At 46.9% G+C, this 15,893-nt stretch overlaps 1 protein-coding gene and 1 long non-coding RNA gene across 2 annotated transcripts in view; one reads left to right on the top strand and one right to left on the bottom strand.

Moving 5' to 3' along the window:
* Positions 1 to 2,822: 2,822 nt before the first annotated feature.
* On the bottom strand, positions 2,823 to 4,461 carry LOC134466931 (uncharacterized). Its single transcript, XR_010038449.1, has 3 exons — positions 4,184 to 4,461; positions 3,741 to 4,099; positions 2,823 to 3,353 (listed from the first exon to the last, which is right to left on the bottom strand). It is a non-coding gene; the product is annotated as an uncharacterized LOC134466931 (long non-coding RNA).
* A 3,340-nt stretch (positions 4,462 to 7,801) lies between these two features.
* LOC134467106 (uncharacterized) overlaps positions 7,802 to 15,893 on the top strand; it is a 15,433-nt gene continuing 7,341 nt past the window's right edge. Inside the window, exons 1-5 of the mRNA XM_063221026.1 lie at positions 7,802 to 7,821; positions 9,628 to 11,433; positions 12,541 to 12,611; positions 13,868 to 14,077; positions 14,298 to 15,320. Of these exons, the coding sequence (XP_063077096.1) occupies positions 7,802 to 7,821; positions 9,628 to 11,433; positions 12,541 to 12,611; positions 13,868 to 14,077; positions 14,298 to 15,320 (3,130 nt within the window). The remainder of the gene's footprint in view (positions 7,822 to 9,627; positions 11,434 to 12,540; positions 12,612 to 13,867; positions 14,078 to 14,297; positions 15,321 to 15,893) is intronic.

Here is a 15,893-nt window from a genome sequence, read left to right as displayed (position 1 = left end):
TACAGCAAGAGTGATTGGCATTGCTGATCCCCAAAGACCCTCTGCATGAGCCTTTGAAAAGTGCTCGGCGCATTGCAGAGTCCGAAAGGCATTCTGTTCCATTCAAACAGGCCAAATGGAGTACAGAAAGCTGTTTTTGCCTTGTCGTGCTCTGCAACAGGGACCTGGTTGTAACCGCTGGCAAGATCTAACGTTGAAAACCACCGGGCACCAGAAAGTGCGTCCAAAGTCTCTTCAATGCGTGGGAGTGGAAACGCGTCTTTGCGGGTTTTACTGTTCAACTGGCGGTAATCCACGCACAGTCGGGGGCTTCCATCTTTTTTTCGAACCAGGACGATGGGGGATGCGTACGGGCTGCAGCTGTCACGGATGATTTGGGCCTCCAGTAACTGCTGGATGTGTGATTTAAAAACGTCATATTCCGAGGGAGGTAGTCGCCGGTACCGTTGTCGAACTGGGACTTGGTCAAGCAAAGGAATCTCATGGGAGATGAGGCTAGTACACCCGAGGTCTCCGTCATGGGCAGCAAACACAGAGCGGTGTTCGGATAGTAGGGAGCTGACCTTGATCTGTTCCTGGTCACTCAAAGCGGATAAGTCCAGAGCCTCAATCTTAGATAGAATAGGATCCACCATGTCCTGTGCCTGGACAGATGTGCAGGTAGCCCTAACTTCTGCAATGCCTGGTGGCATGGAAGTGACATTAACGTCGGCTAAACTGCCCAAAGCAGTCCGGGGATACAACAGGACATCATTAGCGCCGACATTGACCACAGGAATATACGCAGTACCCTGGGACACAGAAACTAATGCAGGAGAGGCCAACAATCCTCCTGGCAAACCAGTGGACAGCGGCTCAAAGAGTGAAGATGGGCCAAGACCAGAAGTAGAACATGTGGCGGCAACAAATTGAAGTGTACCCCCCTTGATGCGATGCGCCCTCCTACCCCGCAGACGAACAGTCCGGTCGATTGTCATGGAATTGGTGACATGTGCTTGATGGCATTGCTGCAGAGCTTCAACAACGGGGCTTGGGACCTGGGCCGACGAAAGAGATTCAACTGAGAATGCGATGTTCCCTCCAAATAACTCGTGGTAGCACTTGCTGATGATATTCATCCCCAGTACACCAGGGACCTCCAACATGGGCCCGCCAGGGGGGTCACTCACTACCAACACCCCACAACCCGGGATGACCTTGTCACACAGTGTTACATCTAACTCCAGGTAGCCAAGGTATGGGATCGCCAACCCATTGGCAGCTCGTAGCTGCAGCCACTGGCACTGCTGGAGGCGGTCCTGCCCCCAGGGCTCAAAATGCTGTCGAAAGAAAGACTCTGTAATAGTGGACACCATGGAACCGGTGTCCAATAAGCACAACACGTTTACACCTCCCATGTCTACCTGTATGTTCGGGCATGATGACAATAAATGCGACAAGACCCCCACATTGCCCTTTACCTTCGTTGAGCCCTTAGAAGCCCCCTCCGAACTGCGACTCAACAGGTCGGTGGGTGCTCGTTTCCCTGCACCTGAGCGGATGAAGGACCGGAGTGTGACATGGAAGAGGTGGAGGCTGCCCGGGAACGGGTTGGGCGACCCGGGCCATTGCAATCACGTGCAAAATGTCCTTGTTGATGGCACCGCCTGCAGATCAGGGGGCCATTGTAAGAAGGCCTAGCAGGGGCCTTAGCTTCCTGGAGGAGGCTAATGCTACGGCTAAGAAGGTCCAACTGTTCTTGCTGGCGCTTTAGAATCTCCTTCACATCATCCCACTCAGGGGTTGGTGCTGGCCTATTAGCTACCGGACGGGAGTCACCCTGGACACCGTACACCAAGCCATACGCGGAGGGTACAGACTGACTTCTGGCCCTCATGGCCACTGGCATGCCTTCACGCTCCCACCTAATTGCCTCTCCTCGAACAGTAAGTAATGTAGCATCCGGGGTGCCTCGAACGAACTGCTTCAAGTCCCTACGCAACGCTCCATCCATAACGTATTCTATAAATTGGTCTCTCAACAGAACATCTGCATTTGGTACTGCATTGGGTGCAACCTGCTTGATCTTCCCCATTAAGCTCATCAACGCCAAAGAAAATTCCAGCAAGCTCTCTCCCTCCTGTTGTTTTCTTGAAAAGAAAGCTTCCTGTAGTGCCACATGTGACTGTGCGCAGCCATACAGCTCACGCAGAATTTCCAAAATCTTATCAGGGTCTTTCCTCTCTCCTGCAGGCCTATATTTTATTTCCTCCTTTGCCTCTCCCTCCAGATGGTCGAATAAAAAGTACGCCTGGTCGGCTGGAGCTAGATGACGGGCCCTCATGCACGCCTGCACTTCTTCCTTCCACTCATCGTACCCCATACCGCTCTTTCCTGAAAACGTAGGGCACTTTTTATCGCGAGGAATAAATACAAATCTTTCGGCTGACATGCTTGTGGGCTGAGAAGCAGATGCTGAACCTGACCCACTATTCTGCTGTTGCTGCCAGCGATTTTTCTCAGCCTGAAGCTGTGCAATCTGGTCTCGCAGCTGCTGCATCTCATCCACGCCTGCCGCATTACCGTCGCTATTCATATTACTGACACTTACCGGGGCTTCACTGGCGACCAACGAATCACTTCTCTCCTCCAACAAGTATCTCTCTTGGACTGCTGCTGTTTTGTCCCACGGCCACTGAGCTCAATCACACAAACACACATACATTCATACACCAACTGGGATGGAAAACAAAATTATTAAACAGGGAACAAAAAACAAAAAACAAAAAAGGAATCCACGTTTTTTATGCAACCCTGCCGCACTAGGCCAAAATGTAACCAAGTGGTAAGGACAGGAGAGTTTTAAACTCTAAATTTCACAGTTTTTCTTACTAAATAGACTACGCCACCCTGGGATAAGAATGGGAACTACAGCCCAGGGACTGTATGAAAACCTTAGATTTGACCCCCACACAAGTTCTGTTGCATTAACGAGGAAACGTGGATTCCGTAACAAAATAATCTCTTTATTAACAATTTCACATATAAATATAAAAATCCGGACAGTTTAAAATATTTCCCACCACAATGCACACACACACTCACACTCACATACACACTCACACAAATCGGTACAAAAGGGAGGGTTCTCAAATACAGGGCAGGTGCACCCAAGAGGGGGGAATTATACTAAGCCCCCTGTCTAGGCCTTGGATAAGTACACACAAACACTCGTGCCCATGCACACACTAAGTGAAGGTGAATTATTGCACTCACACACAGGTAACACTGCACTGCACTGCAATTCACTGCACACCACGTGACCGGACCCACCACCAGGGGGGAAGAGGACCTCCCTCTGGGATTACCTGCACCTGTTAACAGAAAAAGAAAAGGGTAAATAAGGGGGGTAATCAAGGGCCTGCCACTTGCCCAGCAAATAAAGACAAACAAAATGACATAGACTGAACTGTGCAGGGCCCACCAGCAAAATCTAACTGGCCACAGAAAGAGGTTGCCACAGGCGAGAGCAGGACTGATGAGAATTAGTAACGACACTCAGGCCAGGGGCATTGGTTTAGGCTACAAGCCGTGCACATTCAGTAGTTACAGAAACAAAAACAAAATAATTCAAATTGAAGTTCTCAACTCAAGTCAAAAGAAAATAATCAAACAGAAGAAAGAAACATCCCTCAAAGAAAATGTACAAAATAAACAAATTAATCGTGCTCTCACCACGACATAACAGGACACTCACTCACACAGACTACATTCACGCACACACTGAACTCGGCCACATGCGCCACCTGCGCAAGGTAACTTATGCTGGGCTGCTGAATGCTTTCGGAGTGATAGCCCTCGGATGACCGGACACTGCGACGCGTCAGTCCGAAGCACGTATCGAGGGGGGACAAAACAGCAGCAATTCAGAGCGAACCGGGAGTCTGCAGCTACACCCAGGCGCCTACAAATACAGAGGATAATGCGATGTAACTGGGCTATTGTACCAATTTTACAACGTGATGAAAAGTTGAAGCGGTATACTCACGTTCCACCACAGCAGAGGAGGAGAGGAGGGAGACAATAAAGGCCGACGAGTCAGAGGAAACTCAAACCCACGCTACAACAAAATACATCATCGGCTAGACCCGAGTCAAACAAATCAAAACTTTAGCGAACGTGTGCCGTCATTTGAGTGGCCTACCTGAGCCAGAAGGAGAGAGCTCTCGGAGCTTTGGTAGATGAACAGGGTAGCCAACAAACAGCTGATGGCACCGGTAGATACTCTTGTACGAGGCGGAGAGCGTGTCACGCCAAGTTGAATTTGGCAACAGATCGGAGTGCAAAGAGTAGACCAGAATGCACGTTTGGATGGACAAAGGAAAGCACGTTGACCGACAGCTATTCCTCCTAGCTTGCGAAAAGCCGGCGTCTCAGCTGGAGTGAAATCAGCTGTGAGATCAGCTGATAGGTCGGTGTGACGTGATGACGCACGCATCGCAAATGAAAAAGGAACGTCAAAGCCCAATTTGCTACATAAGTATTTGATCCCTTGCTGATTTTGTTGGTTTGCCCACTAATAAAGACATGATCAGTCTTTAATGTTAATGATAATATGTATTCTAATATGGAGAGACAGAATATCAAAAAGAAAATCCAGAAATGAACTCTAAAGAATATATAATAATTTATTTATATTTAATTGAGGGAAATAAGTATTTGATCCCCTGCCAACCATTAAGAGTTCTGATCCCGCAGATCAAATGGCACTTCCAATCAACTTGTTATCTGAATTGAACACACCTGTTAATAGTAACCTGCACAAAAGACACATTGAATCTGCATAATCAGTCCATAGAATCAGTCAATCAATCAAACTAAACTCGCCAACATGGGACAGACCAAAAAGCTGTCAAAGGATGTCAGGGACAAGATTTTAGAACTCAACAAGGCTGAAATGGGCTCCTGGATATTAAAGAGCAAACTGTTGGTGCATTTCTTCCCAATTTTAGGACATACAAAATGATCATCAATCATCAATCTGAGGCCTGTCTCTGGTTCCATACAATATTTGACCTTGTGGGAATTTAATAACCAGAAAAAAGGAGATAAAGCACCTTAAAACTGTATGGGAGGAGCTAGGAAATTATCTCAAGGCAGCTGGGACCTCAATCACTAAGAAAACTATTGGAAACACTTGATACCACAGCGTGCAGTGCATGTATGGTACCCCGGCTTCAGAAGGAACCTGTTCAGGCTCACCTGGGGTTTGCCAATGAACATCAAACTGGATTAGGATATGATTGGGAGGTGCTGGAATCAGATGACACCAAAATCAAACTGTTTGGCATTAACACAACTCGATGTGTTTGGAGGAAGAGAAATGCTGCCTATGATCCCAAGAACAACACCTTCTCCAACATCATAAATGAAAGTGGTAACATTATGTTTTGAGGTTGTTTGTCTGGCCAAGACACAGGACAACTTCACATCGTCAAGAAATGGATGGAGGGAGACATGTAAACATACAATGCTGAATGTCAACCTCTTTCCTCCTATCACTAGACTGAAGGTGGGTCATGGATTGGCCTACCGATATGACAATAATCCATAACATACAGCCCAAGCAACGAAGGAGTAGCTCAAGCAGAAGCATATTAAGGTCATGAAGTGGCCTAGACAGTTTCCAAACATTAACCCTATACTAATCCTGTGAAGGGAACAGAAGCTCCCATTTGGCAAGCTACAGTCATACAACTTAAGTGATTTATAGATGATCTGCAAAGAAAAGCCGACAAAAATCCTTCCTAATATATCCACAAACATTGTCATTAACTGAAAGAAACATCTGACCTCTGTAAGAGAAAACAAGGGCTTTGCCACCAAGTAATTTTGTCTTCTTTGACTAGAGGGGTCAAATACTTATTTTCCTCAATGGAATACAAATCAATTAAAATATATTCTTCAAAGTCATTTTCTGGATTTTCTTTTTGATATTCTGTCTCTCTATATTAGAATACATTTTATCATTAATATTATAGAATGATCATGTCCTTATTAGTGGGCAAACCAACAAAATCAGCAAGGGATCAAATACTTATTCTCCTCACTGTATTTGTCCATAACACTGTTGACAAAATAATTAAGCAAATGTTCGCTTTCATTAGAGTATTTATCAAATGATTTAAGATTAAGCTTGGCAATTTGTTTGTTTGGAAACTTAAATATATACACTATGTAAACATCTAGGTCATTTAGTTGAAAAAAAATACTGATAATTGACATTTTGCTTTTGCCAAAAGCGTAGGGGAATCGTAGAATCACTCCCACCCTTCATAGGCTACAAACTTCAACTGAAAAGACTAGAGAATTCTGATTTGGTTCACAGGCAAAACACTCAGAGAACGATTAACTCAGCGAAAGCTGCAACGTCATGACATTACATAGCCTTTTCATTATGTTTTGGTGCTATTGGCTAGACTACGAACCTATGGCTTCAGCAAATCCGTGCGTTGTGCATTCTGTCTGTCTTTGTGGTGACTGTCGCAACACAACTTTGATTAACCTTTCATGTAGTGAACCGGGTACCTTTGGCGCTGTCTGTTCACTGTTACTAATATTATCTCCAGCCTTCGTGAACTTCAACTGCAGGGAAACACTGGGAGAACAATTAACTCCGCGAAAGCTGGTTTGGTTGACAGGGCAAACACTCGGAGAACAATTAGCCCAACTCTGCGACGATATGTGCGCCATATATTATATATCATTTGGTGTGCTATTACGCAGCCATGTAGGCACAGCAAATCCGCGCGTAATACATTCTGGCTGTGGTGAATCCTGTCCATCAATCCACCTCGCAGGCACACCCTATCATTGCTCAATCCACCTCAACCACCTTGTGGCAGGCCGCGAAATAGCAGCGAACGAACAGAGCGACAGACGGAAAGACATGACAACACAGAAATCGGGTGATCACATAACCTCCTGGCGGAGGTAATTAGATATTTTGATGTGCAAGACATGATTTCAGCAGTTCAACTGATAGGTGTATTCTTCAAGTTATTACAGACTGACCACTGAATCAAGCTGAAAGATTCATTTTGTATATAACCTGGAGGGTGCATGACTCCATGATTTAAAATAAATATAAAATATTTTCCATTCTGTAATCAGAGGACAGTTTCACATGTCTCCCTGGTCCATAGAATGAGGTTTGCCGCATTCAACACTGTTTAATGTCTGCATCATGTGAATTAATCAAGTGTTGTGTTTGGTCATTCTTTCGACAGCTGTCGTTGTAGTGTCATAGTTTGCTTATTGACGATGGGTATGTCATGCTCTCATAACTCGTGCAATGATTTCACAGAACTCTACATTACAGAAATAGGCCTTATATGCAATTTTGATAACTCAATCTGTCTGTGCAATAGATCAGTAATTAGTCCCTTAACATCTTTGCTTCTGAGTAACACTGCCTCTCTATGATGGTCCTTTATTTGTGCATTCATGTTGGCAGTCGGTATAGTTCGTTTTAAAATATTAGGAATAATAGTTCCTTGTGTTATTTTTATAATTTATTTTTATGCGTACGTGCGTGCATGCGTGCATGCGTGCGTGCGTGCGTCTGTGTGTGTGTGTGTGTGTGTGTGTGTGTGTGTGTGTGTGTGTGTGTGTGTGTGTGTGTGTGTGTGTGTGTGTGTGTGTGTGTTGTGTGTGTGTGTGTGTGTGTGGTTTGTATTGTGTTGAACTGACCGGAGACTAATGTTTTGTTAACAGCGTCCAGAAGGGGGCGTCAGACACACAGAAAGTAGACAAGACCAAGATGGGCACTGCAGAACACAGGTTTGTGTGTGTGTGTGTGTGTGTGTGTGTGTGTGTGTGTGTGTGTGTGTGTGTGTGTGTGTGTGCGTGTGCGTGTGTGTGTGTGTGCGCGCGCGCGTGTTAGGGCTGGGCGATATGACGAGACATATCGTGAGGACGAGAGAAATGTGTCTATCGTGACCTTTCTCCTCTATCGTTTATATCGTGATAAAAAAACATTTTCATTATTACAGCTAATACACATTTTAATATAATTTCACCTCATAATATAGCCATTTTATGATTGTAAACATGTGCAAAAAATAATTTTAAAACTACTTGTGGGCCAAACTAGGCTATTTTATTGTTTTACTCCCATGATTTATTTCTGGTCGTATGCTGTCGAGAGAGCGCACGCAGCCTATTCAGTCTGTTTGACTCAAACTTTGAGTCTGCAGTCACTCCTCGGTTGGCGCCCCCTAGAGTGCAGTACCCGGAAAAGTGTCTTTGCCACTGCCTTGCCAGCTAACGTGACGAGCACCGGGCAGCAAGCGTGCGAATCATGGCTGGAAAAAGGCGTTGGACAACTTACCAAAAATGAGCCAACTAGATGCTGCGGTGAAGTTTGGCATTCCTACCTGCGCTGTTTTGTAGATTCTGAGCACGAGACTTCCCCCCCGAGCCCCCCTCCCCCTTGCGCTTCCGTGAAGCGCATCTCTCCTACACAACCTCTGCTTTGCAATGGATCTCGAAAGTAATGGAATTGACACGTTCCGTACGACGCACTATGGGCTACACATTTTGGCCGGTGATGAAAACAGTTATAAAGCCCTTCGTGCACTTTCACTGGGACTTCTCGTGAGCACATCATTCTCTGAAATGTTTAACTTGACCCTCTGTAGCCTACTTGGAAATCCACCACCATTTTTCAGCAGAGGTAGGCTAAAAGTTAAAGTGACTCGATGCTATGATGCTGCGCATGCCATTGAGTCCCAAACAGTTAGGTTTGACTTCTGGGCATGAAACGGTTTTGCAAATGCAATGCCCTTTGTTGTGTTCACTGATATATTTGTAAAAAATACAAAAAACATAATTGTTCCTTGACAGCAACTAGCGTGAGTGAAGTGATTATTGGGAAGCAACGTGGTTGGGGACAACGCTGGTGGGGACGAGAGCAAGCAATAGGCTATTGCGTGCTGTTTATAACAAGTTCTTACATAGGCTATTCACAAATATTTTCAGCTTTGTTCAGTTTCATATTAGGCCTACTGGTATTTTGTAACATTAAGTAGGCCTATGTAAAATGCGCTAATATAATTAACTGACTAATTACAGTCATTTTTTGTCAGACATTTTGTCCAGTCACATTTTATTTTGCCGGTCATTCATGCCAATGTCTGGCCACAGTTGGCTAACGTGAACCTTGCTGTTTATGGCCGCAATTTGCGCATCTGTGGTGTTCGTGGGACTCTCACATTGGGAAACGAGATGACTGGTGAAAACAGGCGATGAAAGATTTTTTTCGACCCTGTCCGTCAAACTGGTTGACTATGTTTTTTTTATTTTTTTTTATTTTTTTATAGGCTATATCGTGATACATATCGCTATCGTGATATAAAATAATCCATATCGTGATATACATTTTTGTCCATATCGCCCAGGCCTAGCGTGTGTGTGTGTGTGTCCATGTGTGTGTGTGTGCGTTTGTGTGTGTTTGTATGTGTGTGTGTGTGTGTGTGTGTTTGTATGTGTGTGTGTGTGTGTGTGTGACTGTACGGTGTGTTGTTGGCAGCATTGTTTCTAGGTATAATATGGTGAGTTAAATGTGATCTTCTGTTGTTGATCTAGATTGACACCAGAGGAGGCAGAGCTCAGGTCCTTTCTGAAGGAGAAGTGTCAACATCTGGTTGAAGGAGTACCACATCAGGGAGATGCCAGACCCCTCCAGGACATCTACACAGATCTCTACATCACAGAGGGAGATAGTGGAGGGGTCTATAACGAACATGAGGTCAGACAGATAGAGAGAGCATCCTGTAGAGAAGGAACACATGGCCGACCAATCAGATGCAGTGACATCTTTAAACCCTTACCTGTAGGCCTTTATCCACGAAGGAGTCTTTCGCAACACAAACCCATCAGAGTAGTATTGACAAAGGGAGTGGCAGGCATTGGAAAAACCGTGTCTGTGCAGAAGTTCATTCTGGACTGGACTGAAGGAGAAACCAATCAGGACATTCATCTAGTTTTCTNTCTTCCTTTCCGAGAGCTGAACCTGATGAAGAATACAAAACTCAGTCTGGTGGAGCTTATTCTACGCTTTTTCGTGCAAATGAAAGATCTGAAAGTGCTCTCCAGTTCTGAGAGAAAAACTATGTTCATCTTAGATGGGCTGGATGAGTGCAAACTTCCTCTCAATTTCCGCTCCAACCCAAGGTGTTCTGAAGTGACAGAGCCAGCCTCAGTAGATGTACTTCTGACCAACCTCATCAATGGGAGCCTACTTCCCTCTGCTCTCGTCTGGATCACCACCCGACCAGCAGCAGCTGGTCAGATCCCTCCTGAGTGTGTGGACCAGGTGACAGAAATTAGGGGGTTCAACGACACACAAAAAGATGACTACTTCAAGAAGAGAATCAGTGATGAGAACCTGGCCATACAAGTCATCAGACACCTGAAGTCATCCAGAAGCCTTTACATCATGTGCCACATTCCAGTTTTCTCCTGGATTTTGGCAGCTGTTGCAGAGAAAACATCAGCGAGAGGAGAAATGCCAAGGACTCTCGCTCAAATGTACACTCACTTCCTGAACATTCAGACTTGCATCAAGAAAGAGAAATACACAGAGAGAAACGAGACGGATGAAGAGATGGTTTTGAAACTGGGGAATCTGGCTTTCCAACAGCTGGAGAAGGGCAATCTGATCTTCTATGAGGAAGACCTGAGGGAGAGTGGCATTGATGTCACAGAAGCATCTCTGTACTCAGGAGTGTGTACACAGATCTTCAGAGTGGAGGCGGGGCTGTGCCATGGGAGAGTGTTCAGCTTTGTGCATCTGACCATCCAGGAATTCCTTGCAGCATTATATGTGTTCCTCTGCTTCTGCAACAATGTCAGACACAAACCGCACCAACATCAACCCTCTCATCTCTCTGCTCTGTTCAGAGCTGCAACACTTGAAGACCTACACAAGACTGCAGTGGATCTGGCCTTACAGAGTGAAAACGGACACCTGGACCTTTTCCTCCGCTTCCTTCTGGGCCTCTCACTGGAGTCCAATCAGAAGCTCCTAAGACACTTACTGCCACAGACCAATAGCCAGCCACAGAGCTTAGGGCGAACAGTACATTATGTCAAGGATAAGATAAGACATGAGTCAGAGTCTTATAGAAAGATCAACCTGTTCTACTGTCTGAATGAGTTGAATCAGCATGCTGTAGTGGAGAACATTGACAGGAAGACAGGAAAGATGTCTGTAGAGATGCTCTTACCAGGTCAGTGGGAGACTAGACAGTTTAGGTTTGCGTTATCAGAAGAGCAGCTGGATGGGTTTGACCTGCAGAAGTACATAAAGACACCAGAAGAGGATCTGACTGACCTCCTCAGCCCAGATGACGTCCTCAAGAAGCTGATGCTAGCAGTGTCATCAGCACTGTAAGTAAACCTGTTTACCTGTGTGTGTGTGTGTGTGTGTGTGTGTGTGTGTGTGTGTGTGTGTGTGTGTGTGTGTGTGTGTGTGTGTGTGTGTGTGTGTGTGTGTGCGCGCGCGCGCGTGTGTTCTCAGTCCATCCAAAAGGTTTATTCACAGCTCACCCTTCAGTGCCTCAGATTCAACTCATAGGAAATATTGAAGTGTGTGTGTGTGTGTGTGTGTGTGTGTGTGTGTGTGTGTGTGTGTGTGTGTGTGTGTTTTCGGGAAGATGGGAAGACCATGTGTCACTTAATACCAACACTACACCAGTAAGAAAGTCGCACACCATCAAAACACACCAGGACACAGAAATAGAGTTTGACACGATCATAGTTATTTTCCTTTAAGAAGCTAAGAAAGTCCTTGGGTTCCTAGGGAACCAGTCCTTTAAAGTCCATCCATGGAGCCCCCAATCTCATAGTTCAGCTACCCCCCAATTCCCGTCCCATTACCCTCGGTCATGGGGTGAAGTCCGCACCCCTCTTGGCTTCCAACACAGCAAGACCACTAGTGCTCTGGTCGTGGCCCATCGAATCAGGTACAATGCCGACTCGCAACCTCTGTCGAGCCACCTGGTTGCTTGCGTTGATCCGTAGGATCTGCATCTTCTGAAACCTCTGTCTCGGCCCGGCTCCGTCCGGCTACCGGTGAGTACTTGCCCTCTTGCAACTGCTCTCCGCCGTGCTTCTCTCCCTCGTCTTGGGCCCTCTACCCCTCTAGTCGTGTCAGCTCCGGGTCATCTCTGTCGAACGTTGTTCCCACCCTGATTGTAAACCTGTGCCCAATTAATCTGGTCCAATAGTCTTTCCCTCCCCATCTCATAGTTCACCGGTCCCCATTTAGGCTGTGATCAGCACTGCAATGTTTACGTCCGTCTGCATTCTAATTCCCCCGGAACAACATCCCCTCATAGCCAGTTCCCTCCCTCGTGAAGTCACCCTATGACACCTGTGTGTATTGACCACTCACAGCCAGTGTACAGTGTGCATATATGTTAATGAGAGCAAGTGTGTGTTATCTGTAGAAGTAAGTGTGTGTAATAATCAGATGTGTCATTATGTTTCTCCCAGGCTGCAGTATTGTTCCCTCACAGCCAAGAGTTGTGCAGCAATATCAGCTGCTGCCAGGTCAACCTCCTGCAGTTTGAAGAGCCTTGTCCTCTCTGAGAATAGTATTCATGACACAGGCGTTCAGCATCTCTCAGAACTCCTTAAAGATCCTCAATGCAAACTGGAGACACTAGAGTGAGTATTAACACAACAACAGACCTGTGGAGGGCGCTAGTGATGGGATTTGTGGTCTGTGACGGTAGGAATACATATGGGAAGTGAACTACTGTGTGTGTGTGTGTGTGTGTGTGTGTGTGTGTGTGTGTGTGTGTGTGTGTGTGTGTGTGTGTGTGTGTGTGTGTGTGTGTGTCCGAGAAGATGGGAAGACCATGTGTGTGTTGACCACTCACAGCCAATGTACAGTGTGCTACCGTGTGCACATCTGTGAGAGCAAGTGTGTGTTAGATGTAGTGGTAAGTGTGTAATAATGAGATGTGTCATTATGTTTCTTCTAGGCTGGTGAAGTGTTCGCTCACAGAAAAGAGTTGTGCAGCAATAGCAGCTGCCGCCAGATCAACCTCTTGTAGTTTGAAGAGTCTTGTCCTCTCTGGCAATAGTATTCATGACACCGGCGTTCAGCATCTCTCAGAACTCCTCAAGGATCCTCAATGCAAACTGGAGACACTAGAGTGAGTGTTAACACACAACAGCAGACCTGTGGGGGGGTCAGTGATGTGGTTGTGTTTGACAAAAGACAGCTCTGCCACTGGCGTGTGTGTGTGTGTGTGTGTGTGTGTGTGTGTGTGTGTGTGTGTGTGTGTGTGTGTGTGTGTGTGTGTGTGTGTGTGTGTGTGTGTGCTTGTGCTTGTGCTTGTGCGTGTGAGTGTGCGTGTGATGGCAATTTGAACTATTGCTACTATGCCCCTGTTGATTGCTTTGAATTACACCCGGCCGCCACAGTGTTTTGTTTTGTATTCAGTTTGAGATGCTTGCACGCGTGGTGCACACACGGTTGGTGGTGGTGCGGTGCACACACGGTCACGTGCACACGCGGTTGGTGGTGGTGGTGGTCATGTACACATGCAGTTGGTGGTGGCGGTGTGTGTGCTGTGTCCGTGTTGACATTTTGGCAAAATTTTGCTTTGAAATGCACCCGTCGTTAGAGGTGAATCTTGTCACCAGGCAAGAGAGGCAGCCGCTGAGGCACCCAAGCCTATAGATGGTGAATAACAGCTAAGATGATAAACTACAGTAATGGTGATTTGTGGCAAATGGTAATTCTTTTACATTTTCGCTTGGGTCGCCATCTTGCACGCTTTTGCGTGTGCGTGTGTGTGCATGGATGGAGGGAAGATTCCATTATTGGCTGAACAGCCCATCCGAAGCCTGGGAAGGCTGTACACAGCGGAGCTGTCCGACACCCACATGCCCGCCACCATTATGCAGCAGCTTAAGGATGGACTGGAGAGGATCGACAAGTGCCACCTCCCAGGGAAGCTTAAAGTCTGGTGCTTTCAATTCACCCTGTATCAGCGTTTGATGTGGCCCCTGAAGCTGTGTGAGATCACATCCTCCACAGTAATGAAGATGGATATGAAAGACACCAGCTTCATATGCAAGTGGCTTGGGCTACCTCGAAGCCTCTCTAATGTTGGCTTGTTTGGGAAAACCACACCGCAGCTGCCACTGAAGTCTATCAACCTAGGCTACAGACAGGAGAAGGCGAGGCTTGTCCTAGAGATAAGGGACTCGACTGACCCGTGTGTGAGAAACACCAGTGCGAACAGGACGCAAGTGGAAGGCAGAGGAGGCTGTTGACCAGGCCATCAGCAGACTCATGCATAATGAAGTGGTGGGCAGGACACAGTCAGGGAGAGCAGGCCTGGGGTGGGGAACACCCCCCAAGTTTTGGTCTAAGGCGTCAAGAAGGGAGAGGAAAGAGCTGGTGATTGACGAGGTGGTCAGGCATGAGGAGGAGCAATATAAGATCAAGGCGCTCAGCCAGCCACAGCAAGGACGGTGGACGACGTGGGAAGGAGTGATCAACAGGACCATCAAGTGGACCGACTTGTGGAAGATGCCTCAAGGAAGGCTCAGTTTTCTCATTCAGGCCACATATGACACCCTCCCCAGTCCAAGCAATCTGAGCCAGTGGTATGGCACAGAGGAAAGCTGCCAGCTCTGCAATGCCCCAAACCCAAACCTACAACATATCCTGTCCAGTTGCAAGACAGCTCTGGCTCAGGGTGGATATAGGTGGCGGAACGACCAGGTTTTGCAAAAGCTGGCAGAAGTCTCTGCAGTGCAGAGAAAGGAAACAGCCAAAGACCCTCCTTCCGAGACCCGGACATTCATTGGACAAGGGGCCAGAGCTCAGACCATCAGCCAGAGGGGGAGATCACCACTACTAACACCTGGATGCAACTGGGACCTAAGAGTGGATCTTGATCGGCAGCTCAAGTTCCCACCAGAGATTCCCACCACCTCTCTGAGGCCAGACATCATCCTGTGGTCGCCCGCTGTCAAGACCACTATCCTGGCAGAGCTAACTGTTCCTTGGGAGGGAGGAATGGAAGCTGCCTTTGAAAGAAAGAGGGACAAATACACTGACCTGGTGGCAGAGTGCAGAGAAGCTGGATGGGCTGCATCTATCTACCCGGTGGAGGTTGGCTGCAGAGGGTTTGTGGGAACATCCATCCAGCGCCTCCTCAGGAAGATCGGAGTGCCTGGAGCGAGGCTAAAGAGGGCATGCAAGGACCTGGCAGAAGAGGTAGAAAGAGCCAGCTTCTGGTTGTGGTTGTGTAGGTTGTGTCTCTGTGTGTGTCTGCGTGTGCGTGCGCGTGCGAGCGTGTGTGTTCATGGGAAGACCATGTGTGTATTGACCAATTGACGACTCACAGCCAGTGTACAGACTGTAGGTGTGTTAATGAAGGTGTCTGTTATTTGTAGAGGTAAGTGTGTGTAATAATCAGATGTCATTGTGTTTCTCCCAGGCTGTGGGGTTGTTCCCTCACAGAGAAGAGTTGTGCCGCAATAGCAGCAGCCGCCAGATCAACCTCATGCAGTTTGAAGAGTCTTGACCTCTCTGGCAATAGCATTTATGACACAGGAGTTCAGCATCTCTCAGAACTCCTTAAGGACCCTCAATGCAAACTGGAGACACTATGGTGAGTTCTAACACACAACAACAGACCTGTGGAGCGTGCCAGTGATGGGGTTTGGGGTGTGTGATCGGAGGGATACATATGAATAGTGAACTATTGTGTGTGTGTGTGTGTGGGGGGGGGGGGGTTGTACAGTGTACAGTGTGCATGTCTGTTAATGAGAAGAAGTGTGTGTTATATGTTGAGGTAAGTGTGTGTAGTAATCATGGA

Source organism: Engraulis encrasicolus, chromosome 17, assembly GCF_034702125.1.
Source record: "Engraulis encrasicolus isolate BLACKSEA-1 chromosome 17, IST_EnEncr_1.0, whole genome shotgun sequence".
Lineage (NCBI taxonomy): Eukaryota > Metazoa > Chordata > Actinopteri > Clupeiformes > Engraulidae > Engraulis > Engraulis encrasicolus.
The sequence above is the reverse complement of the archived record's forward strand: the minus strand, read 5'-3'. Positions and strand labels throughout refer to the sequence as shown.